This window comes from Centruroides sculpturatus, unplaced genomic scaffold, assembly GCF_000671375.1.
Source record: "Centruroides sculpturatus isolate CEXI.00-Female unplaced genomic scaffold, Cexi_2.0 scaffold359, whole genome shotgun sequence".
Taxonomy (NCBI): Eukaryota; Metazoa; Arthropoda; class Arachnida; order Scorpiones; family Buthidae; genus Centruroides; species Centruroides sculpturatus.
This window is the reverse complement of record NW_019384764.1, coordinates 602,998-622,418: the sequence shown is the minus strand read 5'-3', so window position 1 is coordinate 622,418 and position 19,421 is coordinate 602,998. Positions and strand designations below refer to the sequence as shown.

General features: G+C 34.9%; 2 protein-coding genes across 2 annotated transcripts in view; both read left to right on the top strand.

The window, feature by feature from the left end:
• The window catches only part of LOC111628897, a 64,583-nt gene extending 49,815 nt beyond the window's left edge, over positions 1-14,768 (top strand). The window contains exon 17 of the mRNA XM_023372754.1: positions 13,819-14,768. Coding sequence (XP_023228522.1) covers positions 13,819-14,768 — 950 coding nt within the window. The remainder of the gene's footprint in view (positions 1-13,818) is intronic.
• A 1,352-nt stretch (positions 14,769-16,120) lies between these two features.
• Positions 16,121-16,934, top strand: LOC111628873 (alpha-toxin CsE5-like). The gene is made up of 2 exons (XM_023372732.1): positions 16,121-16,214; positions 16,632-16,934. Exons 1-2 carry the CDS (start codon positions 16,169-16,171, stop codon positions 16,847-16,849), a joined length of 264 nt encoding a protein of 87 aa, XP_023228500.1. The 5' UTR covers positions 16,121-16,168; the 3' UTR covers positions 16,850-16,934.
• Positions 16,935-19,421: the final 2,487 nt, after the last annotated feature.

The window sequence follows — 19,421 nt, the reverse complement described above, 5'->3', positions numbered from 1 at the left end:
TCAAGTGGGTAATGGCACATAGGGGGACTAGCGGCAATGAAAGAGCAGATCACTTGGCTAAATATGCTGCTAATAATGATCAGCTTATAATTTCTTATAACAAGGTCAGCTTGAATACTATCAAGGGCATTCTTTGGAGTAATATGCTCAACAACTGGCAGCAAAAATGGAACAGCAATGAGGGTAAAATTACTTACAAATTTTTTCCAATCATTAAAGATATCTTTAAATACACATGGATGAAACCATGTTTTTGGTCCACTCAAGTTTTCACCGATCATGGTAAATTTGCCAAGTACCTACACAGATTTACTGAATACATCAATAAAGAATGTCCAACTTGTAAAATTGAAGATGGGAGCACTCATTATATCTTCAACTGCGTAATGCTTGAAAGAGAAAGACAACAACTCAAATCTGTCCTCATTAGCCGTGGTTACTCTTGGCCATGCTCTCATAATGACCTTGTGAACAATAATGGAATATTTATTTATTTTTATAATATAATTAAAAGCTACGGCAAAATCGTAAACATCCATACTCCTTCATAAAGCTTCCCAGCATTCTACATAGATATTACATTGAATTTCAACACAGAAATGAAGATGTGATTGGGCTCTTCTAGTGGGAGAATGTTCCTATAGTGGTCTGCAACAGTACCGAATCTATGCAAGAATTTTAGTGTATTAAAGAGATATAAAGTAATATATGGTGAATTCTTCTCTTTTGTGCCTCTAAAATATTGTTCTATGAACCTACTTTCAAGAGCATATGCGACAAGGATATTTTATGGATTCAAATTGAAAGGTTACAACTGTAACTTAAATGTGAATTGAATGTTTAGGGGTTTCTTCTAAGCATCACTCAGACTTTTAGCATGATGCTACATGAATTAACTGTTTAAATTTCTAGGAATTTGCGAAGAAATCCTCCAGTATAGAAATTGCTTGAGCAAGGACTGTTCACGATGCAGGATGAATGTTTCGAACTTTGAGTGTAAACATTTAGTTCCTGACAGCCTTAATCTTTTCAATGTAGTTATTATATTTTGTATTTATTCTGTTACATATAACCCATTATTTATTGTATAACTTTCATACACATTGTCGTGCCCTTCCCAACACGCGGAAAATTTGTCTCGCGTATTATAACAAATCTCTTTTCTATATGAAACAAAACATGTATATTTAATCTTAATCTACTAATTGTAAACTTATATATTCCACCTCTCATTGTAATACTTTATGCAATAATGCATATTACTCTTACACTTTGTAAATGTAACTATAACATTTGCAATACCTAAAACATCTGTAAACTGGCTGTGCTTACTGCGGAACCAGTTATGTAACTTTGGTTACGACATTAAAAGATTTGTGTGTGTGTGTCATCAGCGCTATTCTTACCTAGAAGCCAAGCACTCGCAAAGCAACTCCCCAAAATTATATGCAAAAGTGGCCTCAACTTCCCCCCAAAAAACTGCCCGAGAGGACCCCTCGTTGTGAAAAGCAGCCAGCTCTTTCTACTATTGGACAGATAGATGACATTCTGACCTTAACCAATCGTATTTCCCAATTGGAATCCATAGTGGAGAAGCTATGCACGGAGTTAAGTCGTCTTCGCTCAATTATTCAGCCTACCCCGCTTAACTAGACTCGGCTCACGAAGTGAAACCTTCGTGAGCCGAGTCTGGACAAGGATCTGATTATGTCCATGTCACATAAGCGCTTTTCCCACCCGGCGGGCCCTTTGACTCCCGCCCAACTCCCAAAGAAGAAAGGACCTAAACCTCATCCCACCGATCCATTGGCGGCATCCGACTCAGAAGGTCTAAATTCGGGCATGGACCTCACGTACTCCACGGGGTCCACAAGAGTAACCCCTATAGATGATCCCTGTATTGCCTCCCCAGCCGAGAGGCTAAACTTCGCCGCCACCCGCCCAACACCCCACGCAAAATGTCTAATTCCTCAATCAAATTGCAAAATATCTGCTTGATACACTGGAACGCGAGTTATTCGTTCCTTTTGGTGGCATCTTGGCTACATACCGTGGACATCCTTTTACATAGTACAGGAGACGTGGCTAACTCCTGAGGTGGTCTTTTCCATTCCAGGATTCACTCTCTTCCGCCATGATCGCACCTCTGCTTGGGGTGGAGGTCTCCTAACAGCGGTCTCTCACCGGTGGCCCGCCCGCTTGTTGCCCCCTGGTCCTGAGATCACCGGCATCGAATATCAAGAGACCTTAGTATACTTTTCACGGGCTCCTCTCTCCCTTGTTAATGTGTATTCTGCACATGGCGTCCTTTAGGCTGTTTCACTGGACCCCCTTTTGCGGGGCAATCACCACCCTCGCATAGTGTGCGGGGACTGGAACGCTCATCATTCTTATTTGGATAACGAGTGCAAATGCCCAGACATCGCAGGCATCACCCTCTTCGATTGGTTCTCATCCGCGAACTTATGCTGTTGGAACTCAGGGGAACCAACTTATTTCCACCCAAACGAATCGTCATCTATAGATCTGACCTTCTGCTCCCCGGACCTGTTAGGTTCCGCCTTGTGGAGTCCTTGCGTGGACACCTTAACCAGTGACCACGCTCCTATTTCGATCACGCTATCTATCTCGGGCACCCCTAACCCGACGATTACCCCTCGTTTACGTCTCACGAATAGTGTCTACAAAGGCGTTATACGAGGTGGGAATCAATTCCTCGGTGGTCCAAAGCTGATCGAGGTTATTGGAATAACGATTCCAGTTTGTAGAAAAGTGTAAACGAGGGGTAGTCGTCGGGTTAGGGGTGCCCGAGATAGATAGCGTGATCGAAATAGGAGCGTGGTCACTGGTTAAGGTGTCCACGCAAGGACTCCACAAGGCGGAAACCTAACATTTCCGGGGAGCAGAAGGTCAGATCTATAGCTGATGATTCGTTTGGGTGGAAATAAGTTGGTTCCCCTGAGTTCCAACAGCAAGTTCGCGGATGAGAACCAATCGAAGAGGGTGCAGCCTGCGATGTCTTTTCTACAAACTGGAATCGTTATTACAATAACCTCGATCAGCTTTGGACCACCGAGGAATCGATTCCCACCTCGTATAACGCCTTTGTAGACACTATTCGTGAGACGGTTTCCTCTAATACTATAATACGCTCCATTCCCTCCTCGGGTCAACCACCGTGGTGGACCCCTAAATGCAGCCGTTTTAGAGCGCTTAAACGTCGTGCTTTCCGTCTAGCCTGCAGGCGGGCTTCTCACTCCTGGTGGGATAAATATAAACAATTATGAGCGAAACTCTGTCGGAAGACCCGTCAGGCTCGTCGGGAGTGGTGAAATCGTTTGAGTGCCTCTCCCCCCTCTTCATCCACATTCTACCGCATCTTCTGTCGACTGAGATCCCCACTGGAGATCACGGCCACCCAACACATAATCCAAACGACGGACTACCTACTCAGTCCCATCCAGCAAGCGGAAGCCTTTGCATCCTTCTTTGGGCGTACCCGCCCAAGGGGCACTTTTGCTCCCCTTGATGATCCCCGGCTAGGGGCCCCAAAGTTTGACGATTCCCCCTTTCATCTCCTTGAATTCCGTCGGGCTATACACCGTCTTTGGAATACTACACGAGGCCCAGATGGCGTAAGCGCACACTCCTTGCGGACCCTCCCAAATGTGGGCCTCTTGGCATCCTCAATCTCTTAAACGACCTCTGGACCTCAGGGTTCTGCCCCCAGACTGGACCTTTCTACCGTTGTTCAGATCATTAAACCGGGTCGCCCAGCGACGATATGCGCCTCTTATAGGCCGATCTCTCTTACCTCTCACGTCGCAAAACTATTCGAACGTCTGATCCTATATCGAATCCATAAATGGACCTTTCATTCTGATATCTTCCATCGACATCACTTTGGCTTTCTCCCTTACCGAGGGGTAGAAGAGGCCCTCATTACTTTACACAACCATATAGCTGTAGCCCGGGCAAGAAGGCACTAAATGTATCTAGTCGCACTCGACCTAGAGGGGGCATACGACTCTGTGTGCCAAGGACACCTAGCTAAATTAGAATTTTTCGGTATAGCAGGGAGACTCTTGTCTTGGCTTAAATCGTACCTATTACATCGTTCTTTCCGCATCCGTTGGCGCGGGGCGTTGTCTCCTCCTCACGCCTGTATTCAAGGTGTCCCCCAGGGGAGCGTTCTTGCCTTCATTTTATTATATTATACATGACGGACCTTTGGACTGCTTTTCCCCTAAATGTCACTGCCGTTCTTTACGCGGACGATTTATACATTCTCACCTGAGTAGCCTACTAAGCTTTCTCAAGCAGCTCGCAAAGCTCAATTGGAGCCCTGGACCACCTTGAACATTGGGCAGCCACATGGAGTTTATCCTATTCCGCCACTAAAAGCGCTTCCATCGATTTTTCTCCCTTACTTTATCTCTTACTCACCACCCTCCACTTACTTTGTCTCTTAACTCAGGTAATATCTCTCAGCGTCCTTCTCTCCGTATCCTCGGACTTCTTTTTCGAATAACTTCACTTGGCACGACCACGAGACTTTCTTAAGAACCAAAGTGACTCGTGCCGGTTCCCTCCTCAAAGTTTTTGCTTCTCGTGGTAATGGTGCCAGGAGAGCTGATCTCCTCCGATTAATCTATACCGTCCTTAGCCCGATGGCGAAATTTGGCACTCCTCTTCTGGAAGGGGCTCCCCCAACCACTATCCGTCGCATCGAAAAACCCATCCACGAAGCTCTTCGCACAGCTTTGGGCGTGCCCATGTCTATTCCGCTCTTATCTTTATATGCCGAGTCCGGCTATATTTCACTCCAGTCTAGGCTGCGTCAGAAGGCTATATCGCATGCCATCACTCATTTCTCAAAAGGCCATTATAGCCCTCTCTACAAAATTTTCAGCACAGCCTCCAGTCTAGACTACTATCGCTGGCGCCCCTTCCAGGTCCCGTATACCTGCCTCTAGGGTTTTCTCCCTGATTCGTCAGGAAGGTCTACCCATCTCTCACCTCTACCGGTAAAAACACGTACCCCCGAGCCTCGTAAACATCCAACCCAGAATTAGTCTAGACCAGTGTTTCTCAACCTCTAACGAATCGTCGCCCCCTTCAACGTAGTATCGTCCCCTTCAATGAAACCGTTACGCAGTATCGGCGCCTTCACTTCAAAATTCCGATGCCGAGAGCCAAGTCTAACGCCAAATTTGTACTGCATTGAACGAACAAGTGACTAGTATAATGTTATTTGTTTAATTATTGTACGATATAACGAATAAAATATCTAATTATTCTTAATATAACGTTTTACTATATCGCCCATAAAATTGTTTTTCGCCCCCAAAATATAAATTGTTACAAATCGCCCCCTCAAAATGGAAAAACGCCCACATGGGGGCGATATCGTCCCCGTTGAGAAACACTGGTCTAGACCAATGGTTCCCAATTAGTGGTACGGGTACCCCTGGAGGTACGCAAAATCAGTGGCGTAGCGTAGTGGGGGCGGCAGGAGCGGCAGGGGCGGCCCGCCCCGGACGGCACTTTTTAGGGGGAGGCAAAATTTCACAATAAATAATAATAATATCATGTAAAAATTTGAAACATCCTAATCTATACTTGCATCGCGCCTACGATAGTGCTATCGTCCGGACAGTTTGGGAATCGGCTCGCTGGGTGAACTAGTAACTTTTTCACCCGAGGAGTTCCTGCGAAACCTGTTGACCTTTTTTTTTCCTTGTAGGATTCATTCGCGTTCATATGCACCACTAATATCCAATAGTGCTATTTTAAACAGGTCGCTGCACTACCACCGAATTTTTCATTGCTTGTTCTGTGACAAAACTGAATTTTGGTCTTTTAAATTGAAATACCTAAATAAGGGGGGGTCGAAATTTTCCTCCGCCCGGGCGGCTGACACCCACACTACGCCACTGCGCAAAATTGCATGAAGAGATACGCGCGGCAATCTAAAATCGGTCGATTTAAAATTTAAATGCATGAGATGAAGCAATAAAAAAAATAATGGGGGACCATCAAAAATTCGGCAATTTACAACATGATGTGGAATGCACAAATTTGTTTATTTATAACTAAAAATATTCTCGAAATTTGATTTTGAAAAATGCATTTGTGAGAATACCTAAATTCTTACGCAAGAAACAAAACTTGTACAATTTATTATTATTATTATCATGTCAGCGAAGCAGCAATAAAATATTTACTACCATTTTGCACAATATACCCCTGAGAGAGCGGATTTTTGGCCATGACAAACATGAAAACTAAACATCGTCAATGACGATGTTTAGTTTTCATGTGGATTAAATTATTGTCGATTTAGTTTTCATGTGTGTTAAATTATTGTCGATTTAGTTTTCATGTGTGTTAAATTATTGTCGATTTAGTTTTCATGTGTGTNCAGATAATTTTTATTTATAATAAATTATTGTTTATATTAGGAACTGTATTCAATCACTTTTCTAGTAACAGTTATTTTAATAGAGAAACAATGTTCATACTGGTTTCATGAAATCCCACTAATCATCTCCTTCATCAAATTTTAGTGTTGAACCTGTTCATCATGGAATTTAGAATAAATTCCATGATGAACAGGTTCAAACAAACTAAGTAACTAAACAAAAACAAATTGTATTAAATATACGATACTAAAATTAATTAATTTTATTTATCAAACCATAGCTATGAAAATAAACAGTTCAGTGAATTACAACCGCTGAACGACTTTGAAGCACGACCATTTCCAAATTTGCTACCTGGCTGAAAATTTTGAAAGAGAAAATGATACTTATCTTGTATATATGATTCGAATTTTTTTCGTCACTTTACATCATCCTGTTGGAACATGCAACATGGATGCAGTTAACCATCCAGTAGCTGTAGTAGATCCCCAGTTAAGATCTGTATAATAGAAATGTTGATTACGCATGTAATATGAGTAAATCAAGTTTAATAATAAGACTATAAGTTTGTTACACAAAAAAACTGATATTATAAAATCGTTCACTTATTTAATTATAGGCTACTTAAAAGCTCAAATGAAATTTATGAATGTCATACCAATTAATAAATTACTATTTGCTTACTTTCGCAGAATATGTTTTCACTTTCAACTATTAATTTCGTAAAAGAATTCTATAATAAAATCGCAATTTTTTTTTTCTCAGAGTGAAGGGCGTAACTTGTCTGTGGTTTGTGGATACTTCTGTTATGCCAAATGTCGTCTCTGGTAATACAAATGCTGCAACTAAAATGATTTCAGAAAAAGCTACGAACATGATATTGAAATGCACTCAATTATAGAATATAATAATATAGAATTTATCGAAATTCCAATTGTGAAGAACAACAGTATCAGTTATTATTTCTTTTTAATTTGTTCTACTAGAAAGACCAGGAACCCACGCACGATTCAATGCAACAAATTTATCTATTTTATGAAGTACATTTCGAGTGTTTTATACTTTCTGTTCATCATCTGCACTAAAATTTAAAAAAATTATTCACTAATGTCGGGATAAAATCGTCTGGACGTACGATTCCCGCGCTTTTCCTTCTTCTCGAGCGAGCAACGGTTGTCATGGAAACGTGGATCAGGCGATGACAGTGTTTTGAAACTCGACCGCGGATTGGCTAGCAAACATCATACGATCAGCGGACGTCCGATAGCGCTGCTAGATGCTGATTGGTGGTTTTACATTCGTTTCAATTCTTATAAAAGGAATGGACAATGCGAAATTCAACCGCAATCTTGGTGTGCTCATTTCGTTCCTCGATTTCAGTGATTTTAAGTAACTCTTTCCTGCGACTTTCGTCGACTTTACTGCGGTTCCTTATTCTTTAGCTTCTGGTCTTCCTCTTTGGTCTTTTCTCTGCCCAGGTAGGAGTTTTCCTTTTTCTTTCAGCCGGAGTAGCTTCTCCTCCGGACTCGTTTATGGCGTCGCCTTTGCGCGAGCGCCTTCAGCAGCCACCGTCGGAATCGGAAGCACTCATAACTTCTGATGAATTAAGATTTATTTCTCCTCTGTCGGAATTGGAGAAACTATTCTCCATCCCTTCCTTCGGACCGAATCTATACAATTTGCCTGGAATGACAGCAGTGGCGCGCCGTTATTGGAAGAGGTGAATGCGCCGCTTCCCTTGTATTTTCTAAAAACTAAATACATATTAATTTTAATTATATGAAAATAATCGCACAATATTTTATTATAACCGCATTATGTATCTTATTACAAATTTCTATACTACACGTAAAAAAAAAGATTGCTATTGTATGTTCGAATATTAGTGGCGGAATGGAGGCGCTGTATCGTCAGCATCCAAACAAGGTCTATATAAGAAGGTCAGGACACGCGTGACGCTTCTTGAGACGCCATTTTGGGGTTTTTTGAGTCGCGTGTTTTAAGCAAACTTGTACGAGCAGTCACTTTTATACGAAATTAATTAAACTAAAATTGCATAAATTCAGTGATTTTCAGTCAAAAATATAATAATAATTTCGGATGATTACGCAACCGCAATTTTACGTAATGTTTTCATCAAATAGTTTAAAAGAAACAATCATCATATCATTCGCTGTCGTGATTAAAATTAATTAAATAGGTGTTAAAACTGATGCAATTACGTATATAGGCACTTCGTAAAGTGATGCAATAACATCAAAAAAATTTAAAGCATAATAAAGAATATAACAATTAGTGATGTAACGAATATTCGGTTACTATTCGGTATTCGGCCTATTCGGCGTATTCTTCACTATTCGGCCGAATACCGAATACTTAAAAACAGGATAAATAAATAACAAAAACACAGTAAATTAATCATTTTGGTATTTAGATTTAATGTTATCGAGTTAGTGTTGTTTGTTTATATTTATTTATAACTTGTAACATGCACAAAATAAAAAAGAAAATAATATTAGTCACATGTATTCACAATTTATAANTGTGTGTTAAATTATTGTCGATTTAGTTTTCATGTGTGTTAAATTATTGTCGATTTAGTTTTCATGTGTGTTAAATTATTGTCGATTTAGTTTTCATGTGTGTTAAATTATTGTCGATTTAGTTTTCATGTGTGTTAAATTATTGTCGATTTAGTTTTCATGTGTGTTAAATTATTGTCGATTTAGTTTTCATGTGTGTTAAATTATTGTCGATTTAGTTTTCATGTGTGTTAAATTATTGTCGATTTAGTTTTCATGTGTGTTAAATTATTGTCGATTTAGTTTTCATGTGTGTTAAATTATTGTCGATTTAGTTTTCATGTGTGTTAAATTATTGTCGATTTAGTTTTCATGTGTGTTAAATTATTGTCGATTTAGTTTTCATGTGTGTTAAATTATTGTCGATTTAGTTTTCATGTGTGTTAAATTATTGTCGATTTAGTTTTCATGTGTGTTAAATTATTGTCGATTTAGTTTTCATGTGTGTTAAATTATTGTCGATTTAGTTTTCATGTGTGTTAAATTATTGTCGATTTAGTTTTCATGTGTGTTAAATTATTGTCGATTTAGTTTTCATGTGTGTTAAATTATTGTCGATTTAGTTTTCATGTGTGTTAAATTATTGTCGATTTAGTTTTCATGTGTGTTAAATTATTGTCGATTTAGTTTTCATGTGTGTTAAATTATTGTCGATTTAGTTTTCATGTGTGTTAAATTATTGTCGATTTAGTTTTCATGTGTGTTAAATTATTGTCGATTTAGTTTTCATGTGTGTTAAATTATTGTCGATTTAGTTTTCATGTGTGTTAAATTATTGTCGATTTAGTTTTCATGTGTGTTAAATTATTGTCGATTTAGTTTTCATGTGTGTTAAATTATTGTCGATTTAGTTTTCATGTGTGTTAAATTATTGTCGATTTAGTTTTCATGTGTGTTAAATTATTGTCGATTTAGTTTTCATGTGTGTTAAATTATTGTCGATTTAGTTTTCATGTGTGTTAAATTATTGTCGATTTAGTTTTCATGTGTGTTAAATTATTGTCGATTTAGTTTTCATGTGTGTTAAATTATTGTCGATTTAGTTTTCATGTGTGTTAAATTATTGTCGATTTAGTTTTCATGTGTGTTAAATTATTGTCGATTTAGTTTTCATGTGTGTTAAATTATTGTCGATTTAGTTTTCATGTGTGTTAAATTATTGTCGATTTAGTTTTCATGTGTGTTAAATTATTGTCGATTTAGTTTTCATGTGTGTTAAATTATTGTCGATTTAGTTTTCATGTGTGTTAAATTATTGTCGATTTAGTTTTCATGTGTGTTAAATTATTGTCGATTTAGTTTTCATGTGTGTTAAATTATTGTCGATTTAGTTTTCATGTGTGTTAAATTATTGTCGATTTAGTTTTCATGTGTGTTAAATTATTGTCGATTTAGTTTTCATGTGTGTTAAATTATTGTCGATTTAGTTTTCATGTGTGTTAAATTATTGTCGATTTAGTTTTCATGTGTGTTAAATTATTGTCGATTTAGTTTTCATGTGTGTTAAATTATTGTCGATTTAGTTTTCATGTGTGTTAAATTATTGTCGATTTAGTTTTCATGTGTGTTAAATTATTGTCGATTTAGTTTTCATGTGTGTTAAATTATTGTCGATTTAGTTTTCATGTGTGTTAAATTATTGTCGATTTAGTTTTCATGTGTGTTAAATTATTGTCGATTTAGTTTTCATGTGTGTTAAATTATTGTCGATTTAGTTTTCATGTGTGTTAAATTATTGTCGATTTAGTTTTCATGTGTGTTAAATTATTGTCGATTTAGTTTTCATGTGTGTTAAATTATTGTCGATTTAGTTTTCATGTGTGTTAAATTATTGTCGATTTAGTTTTCATGTGTGTTAAATTATTGTCGATTTAGTTTTCATGTGTGTTAAATTATTGTCGATTTAGTTTTCATGTGTGTTAAATTATTGTCGATTTAGTTTTCATGTGTGTTAAATTATTGTCGATTTAGTTTTCATGTGTGTTAAATTATTGTCGATTTAGTTTTCATGTGTGTTAAATTATTGTCGATTTAGTTTTCATGTGTGTTAAATTATTGTCGATTTAGTTTTCATGTGTGTTAAATTATTGTCGATTTAGTTTTCATGTGTGTTAAATTATTGTCGATTTAGTTTTCATGTGTGTTAAATTATTGTCGATTTAGTTTTCATGTGTGTTAAATTATTGTCGATTTAGTTTTCATGTGTGTTAAATTATTGTCGATTTAGTTTTCATGTGTGTTAAATTATTGTCGATTTAGTTTTCATGTGTGTTAAATTATTGTCGATTTAGTTTTCATGTGTGTTAAATTATTGTCGATTTAGTTTTCATGTGTGTTAAATTATTGTCGATTTAGTTTTCATGTGTGTTAAATTATTGTCGATTTAGTTTTCATGTGTGTTAAATTATTGTCGATTTAGTTTTCATGTGTGTTAAATTATTGTCGATTTAGTTTTCATGTGTGTTAAATTATTGTCGATTTAGTTTTCATGTGTGTTAAATTATTGTCGATTTAGTTTTCATGTGTGTTAAATTATTGTCGATTTAGTTTTCATGTGTGTTAAATTATTGTCGATTTAGTTTTCATGTGTGTTAAATTATTGTCGATTTAGTTTTCATGTGTGTTAAATTATTGTCGATTTAGTTTTCATGTGTGTTAAATTATTGTCGATTTAGTTTTCATGTGTGTTAAATTATTGTCGATTTAGTTTTCATGTGTGTTAAATTATTGTCGATTTAGTTTTCATGTGTGTTAAATTATTGTCGATTTAGTTTTCATGTGTGTTAAATTATTGTCGATTTAGTTTTCATGTGTGTTAAATTATTGTCGATTTAGTTTTCATGTGTGTTAAATTATTGTCGATTTAGTTTTCATGTGTGTTAAATTATTGTCGATTTAGTTTTCATGTGTGTTAAATTATTGTCGATTTAGTTTTCATGTGTGTTAAATTATTGTCGATTTAGTTTTCATGTGTGTTAAATTATTGTCGATTTAGTTTTCATGTGTGTTAAATTATTGTCGATTTAGTTTTCATGTGTGTTAAATTATTGTCGATTTAGTTTTCATGTGTGTTAAATTATTGTCGATTTAGTTTTCATGTGTGTTAAATTATTGTCGATTTAGTTTTCATGTGTGTTAAATTATTGTCGATTTAGTTTTCATGTGTGTTAAATTATTGTCGATTTAGTTTTCATGTGTGTTAAATTATTGTCGATTTAGTTTTCATGTGTGTTAAATTATTGTCGATTTAGTTTTCATGTGTGTTAAATTATTGTCGATTTAGTTTTCATGTGTGTTAAATTATTGTCGATTTAGTTTTCATGTGTGTTAAATTATTGTCGATTTAGTTTTCATGTGTGTTAAATTATTGTCGATTTAGTTTTCATGTGTGTTAAATTATTGTCGATTTAGTTTTCATGTGTGTTAAATTATTGTCGATTTAGTTTTCATGTGTGTTAAATTATTGTCGATTTAGTTTTCATGTGTGTTAAATTATTGTCGATTTAGTTTTCATGTGTGTTAAATTATTGTCGATTTAGTTTTCATGTGTGTTAAATTATTGTCGATTTAGTTTTCATGTGTGTTAAATTATTGTCGATTTAGTTTTCATGTGTGTTAAATTATTGTCGATTTAGTTTTCATGTGTGTTAAATTATTGTCGATTTAGTTTTCATGTGTGTTAAATTATTGTCGATTTAGTTTTCATGTGTGTTAAATTATTGTCGATTTAGTTTTCATGTGTGTTAAATTATTGTCGATTTAGTTTTCATGTGTGTTAAATTATTGTCGATTTAGTTTTCATGTGTGTTAAATTATTGTCGATTTAGTTTTCATGTGTGTTAAATTATTGTCGATTTAGTTTTCATGTGTGTTAAATTATTGTCGATTTAGTTTTCATGTGTGTTAAATTATTGTCGATTTAGTTTTCATGTGTGTTAAATTATTGTCGATTTAGTTTTCATGTGTGTTAAATTATTGTCGATTTAGTTTTCATGTGTGTTAAATTATTGTCGATTTAGTTTTCATGTGTGTTAAATTATTGTCGATTTAGTTTTCATGTGTGTTAAATTATTGTCGATTTAGTTTTCATGTGTGTTAAATTATTGTCGATTTAGTTTTCATGTGTGTTAAATTATTGTCGATTTAGTTTTCATGTGTGTTAAATTATTGTCGATTTAGTTTTCATGTGTGTTAAATTATTGTCGATTCCTATGGAAATTTCATTTTAATAAACAATAATTTAAAATAATTCAATTTTGTGTCAGGCTGGCCTCTACTAGGCCCCCATAACAAAACTCTGGCTACTCCAATGATCGTCACCGACGTCACGGACTTCAACTCGAAGATGACTTCAGACTGAAGCTGACCAAAAAGCAACCAGATTTTACAAAGTTGTGCAAAGAAAATTGTGCATATTTGTCACATTAAAATTAAATAACCTTATGTTATTTTCATTATTATTAGAATTGTATTTTAAAGGTAATAAATGTAAAAAAAATACTTATTCTATTTATCACTAGCTGTCTACCCACAGCTTCGCCCACATTATATCGAATTTTCTCGTGGGAGTAAAATATTTTCTCATAGTAAAATGTAGCCTATGTCCATCTTCAACATGTAAGCTATTTCTGTGCCAAATTTTATTAAAACCTGTTCGGCGTTTTAGACGTGAAAAGGTAACAGACAGAATTACCTTCGTATTTATAATATTTGTATGGATTAATATGAATTTCTGCTATAAGGGGTACGCGAGTTTGAGCTCTTTCTTGAAGTGGTACACAGGAAAAACTAATTGGGAACCACTTGTCTAGACGACTTTCCAAATACTTCCATCCAACCTCCGGCAGCCTTGAATGCTCTACATTCTACCAACTGGCGGGGTTGGACTCTCATTGGGACAGATGCCTCAAAATCATATCTACGGACGGCTTTCGGAGTGGTTCTTCCTGCTCAAACGGTCAAGGAAACTTGGTCGCTACACACGAGCTGCAGCGTCTTCGGTGCAGAGGCTCTCGGCATCCAACGGGCAGTTAATCTCAGCGCCCGTCTTAACATTCCGACGGCCATCGTCTCAGATGGCAAATCAGTTCTCCAGGCAGTCGCCAACGTTAATTTTTCCTCTCTAGCGGTTATTATTGAACTAGCTGCAACTATCAGCTACCACCCAACACCTCTTGAAATCGGGTGGACGCCTGGTTACGTTGGCATTCACATAAATGAAACGGCAGACCAAGCCGCTAGTCATGACACTCCCATCGGCTCCTGGTGGAGACCTCTCATGGCACGTGACCTCATACGTCAAATGCGGGAATCGATCATCCGCAACTACACAGATATCTGGTCTACTATTCTTCGGGGAAAAGATCGCGACCATCTCCCACCTTTCGTCTCTTGGATATACCATCACGCCTCGTCTCGCCATACAGAAACCCTATTGGCTAGACTTCGAACCGATACGGCCCCCTTGAACAACTTCCTCTATTCTCGACGCCAATGCTCCTCGCCAGATTGCCCCCATTGTGGGTCGCCAGAAACTTTCGTCCACTGGCTGGTCTGCCCGCAATACACACGGGCCCGCCAAGAGTTAGGCCGCCTCTTAACCTTGGACCTCACGATCGTCCGTACATTAACTCCAAAATACTGGCCTCATACCGACCTTCCTCCTCGCAACATATCGAAATCTTGGAGCGTTTTGTTCACCGCTCCAACCGCTTTATTAAATTCTAAGCGGAGTAATTCGGAGAAAAAGCCAACAGGCTAGAGTGTCCATATTAATAAGACAAGAAAGAAAGAAAGAAAAGGAGTGAATTTAGGCGGGAATTTCAGTTCTCCTAGGACCTGGTAAGGGAACTCAAGTTGTTCAGACGTCATCAAAGTACGTCGGAGTGCATCTGAACTCCATTAATTAAATCAGCGAACTTGCTGAAGAAGTTGCTTCGTCTTGCCAACTTGTTACTGACTGTTCCGAGGAATTCGTCGCAAGGAGTCCTTTTCGACAGACCTGTTGTTGTGGTTTAATTGATATTTGAACTTTACTATATCTGAATTATTGTAATTGTTTTATTTTTGTTAACTTCGTAACTGTATGTAAGTTTTAATCGTTAATATAAACGTTTGTGAATTGTGAACTAAGTGATTTTTGAACTTGACTACTAATTTAATGAATTATTATAATGAATGATAATTTAATGATAATAAATCTATATTTTGGAAATTATACTACATTATTTAATTGATCAATTAGAGATTTTTGTCTTGCATGCATTTATAGTTTAAGTTTAATTCTTTGTTTATTCTTTACTAAAAATAATGAATGATTACAGAATCGATATAGTCGCTCTACGTTTGTATGTTCCTTTAATTGTTATTTAAGCTTTATGTGACCATTGGAATGAGATTCAAAACAGAATTTTAAACTTAATTGAGGTTTTGTTCATTTATAGGGAAATGTATAGTACTTTAAACTGAGTCATTTCACAAAGCTCTCTCTCAAAATAATTTAATTAACTATTTCTTTATTCCAACACATGTGTTGTTTTGGAAACGCATACAGAATTATATTATTAACGAGGATCTTTATTGGCTATAAACTAAGATCTGCTAGGAACGAACAAATGATCAGAACTTTTTAATAATTACTCTTTCGAAATATGAATATTTCATTCTTTTAGTATAAATGCCAGATGAAAATAATCATTAAACCTTTTTGACTATTTAACATTTGCTTATTATCTATAAAATCCGGTTATTTGGCGATTAAATATCTATCATAAAAGTTTATTTGAATCAGCCAATACTGTCATTAAATTTTAAAATAACATTTTTTCTTTATTTACAAAGGGAATTGCATATAAATTAAATTATATTATGATGAATTATTTTAAAAATTTCAATTAGTAAATAAACAAAAGTTATATTTTGTTTCAAAACTATGGTTTGCATTATCTCATTAAAATACCAGTTGTTTTAATCATAAAACTTCGCAAATAAATGGCATTAGATAAAAATATTTATTAAACTGATGTTTATAGTCAAAAATATTTTGACTATAAACATTTATTATACGTATAGCAATTATACGTATAATTGAATAATATATAAATAGCAAAGCTTTTATCTGAGTGATGCAAATATTGTCTGAAGTAACTCCAGAATATTAGAATGAATTGTCTCATATTAATTGCCGTTTCGTATATATTGGTTTTGGGTAAGTTTTTCAAATATATGAACTCACTGACTCCTCTATAATCAATAAGAACAATATACAATTCAATCTCAAATAAACAGTATTGAAAAAGATATTAAATATTTCATCTATATAAATTAAAATTAAATTAATTGCTTGTATAAATCTTCTAGTCTACTAATACTTGGAGATATATTTGCTTACACTGTAAATAAATTTTACAGATTTAAAAATATTACAGGTTTTTTTTTTATTTTAAATAAAGTGTAGACTAATTTCTCTAAAATCATGTAGCCTATATTTCTGAAACTCGTTACTCTACATTCGGAAAAACTTCACTATATGTAAATATATATGAAATTAGATATTAAAAGATGTGTTTTGATACGGAATCTTTCTTATATTTATATATTAAATTTGATTTCTTTGTTTATTTAGGTGTAGACGGTTTGAAAGATGGATATCCAGATAAAGGAGGAAACTGCAAATACGAATGCCTGCGGGATGAGTACTGCGATGATCTCTGCAAGAAAAAGAAAGCTAAGAGTGGATATTGTTATTGGGGCAAACTTTCGTGCTATTGCTATGGTCTGCCAGACAATGAACCAACCAGAGGAAGTAGTGGAAAATGCAGGCCTGCTTTAGGTCGAAAGTAAATGTATTTTGTGGAATATTCCAACTAGTTATTGATAATAATTCTTGAGAAATAAAAAAACAATAAAAATTATATATATTTAATTTGTTCAATTAGAAAAATAATGTTCATGAATAAATGTCAAACAAATTTTATATCGGCAGAAAAATAATTTATTTTCAGTGTTTTTAATATAATACATTTAAAATTTTTAAAATATCTTTTTACAATATTATTATTTTGGTGATATTGTGTCGTTGAAATACCATATTTTGTGTTACTCCTCATTAAAAATTGTGAATAACTACAAATATCACGAGATTATAAATAATATTTATCGATAATTTTTTAAATTTTAGTTAAATTAATCATAATAGAAAAATCCAGCAACAAGTCGTGCAGATTATCTATCTAACTCCTTTCAAGAGAAAAATTTTTAATTTAAATAACGTCAGTTCGCTTTCTTTCGGAAGTTTATATAATCGAAACATTCTGCCCCTAAACTTTCCATATCTGATCTTTAATTTCATTTATCTAACACCATTCTCGAGATTAAGTAAAGGTACAGACGGACGGCAGTAGGAATTTATAGATCTACAGTTTTTTTAAATTATAGCCCAATCACTATAAAATGGCAGAAAACTTAATTCTGGAAATAGGTATGGCTTTTATAAAACACTGTAAGTGCTAATAACGAGTAATTGTCATTAAGTCCGACCCTACTGGAAATATACACGACCCCCTTTATATTCCCACCCCCTTGACCTTTACCCACCAAAATTTAATCGCGTCAATCCTCCTAATAAACAAAGCTGCTTGCAAAATATCGTGCCCATCACATACACGCATACGCATATGGCATGCAGAGAAAACCATCTAATTTTTTTTTATTTCTCGACGTTTCAAGGACACCTGAGTTAATAATTTTATAAACAAGACTATGTCTTGTTTATAAAATCGNAAAATAATGTTCATGAATAAATGTCAAACAAATTTTATATCGGCAGAAAAATAATTTATTTTCAGTGTTTTTAATATAATACATTTAAAATTTTTAAAATATCTTTTTACAATATTATTATTTTGGTGATATTGTGTCGTTGAAATACCATATTTTGTGTTACTCCTCATTAAAAATTGTGAATAACTACAAATATCACGAGATTATAAATAATATTTATCGATAATTTTTTAAATTTTAGTTAAATTAATCATAATAGAAAAATCCAGCAACAAGTCGTGCAGATTATCTATCTAACTCCTTTCAAGAGAAAAATTTTTAATTTAAATAACGTCAGTTCGCTTTCTTTCGGAAGTTTATATAATCGAAACATTCTGCCCCTAAACTTTCCATATCTGATCTTTAATTTCATTTATCTAACACCATTCTCGAGATTAAGTAAAGGTACAGACGGACGGCAGTAGGAATTTATAGATCTACAGTTTTTTTAAATTATAGCCCAATCACTATAAAATGGCAGAAAACTTAATTCTGGCTTTTATAAAAAAAAAACACTGTAAGTGCTAATAACGAGTAATTGTCATTAAGTCCGACCCTACTGGAGATATACACGACCCCCTTTATATTCCCACCCCCTTGACCTTTACCCACCAAAATTTAATCGCGTCAATCCTCCTAATAAACATATCTGCTTGCAAAATATCGTGCCCATCACATACACGCATACGCATATGGCATGCAGAGAAAACCATCTAATTTTTTTTATTTCTCGACGTTTCAAGGACACCTGAGTTAATAATTTTATAAACAAGACTATGTCTTGTTTATAAAATTATAAAAAAATAAAAATAATATTTGCGAGTCAAAATAAAATACAGAATGGCGACCCTTTTCTACAAACAGGCAAAACAGGCATCTCACCCAACCGNTTCAGAGCGCTAGACATCTGCAAATTCAAATTTATATATACATAATAATGAATTAATATATTGAAAAAGTTAATTGACTCGCATACCTTAACAGGAAACTTCGTAACATCGAAGAAACCGTTGATAGATAAACATAAAGACGTCTTCCCAAATCTTTTCATAAAATTCACAATCTGTATAAAATTTTTAAAATTATTTTATGCAAATTAAAAAGTAACGCTAACCTATCTAAATATATAATATTACTTGTTCTGACTGACTGACTGAATGACTGATTCATCATCGCCCAGAGCAAACCGCTGAACCTAAAGAGGTGAAATTTGGTACACAGTTAGGGTGCGTCATGAANCAACCACTTTCAGCCTCATATCTCCCGCACCCTTATAGCTATCGAGACGCAACCACCCCTATGCACGAATGGAGACTTGGGGCTACCACCACATACAAACACCATTCACGTACGATGTGTAGTTTTGGCGAAAAAAGTAAAATATAGGGACATACATGTCCATTTTTATATATATACTAGCTGCAAGATTTCGCTTCGCTGGGTTATTATTTGTATGTAATATAGTTTTTTTTTTTTTATATATAAAAGGCTGTTTTTGTAAGTAATCTAGAATCTAGCTGCAAGGACCCGCTTCGCTGGGCAAAAAGTAACGATAGTGAAGATTAAGATAATTACGTTATAGCTAATCTTACCC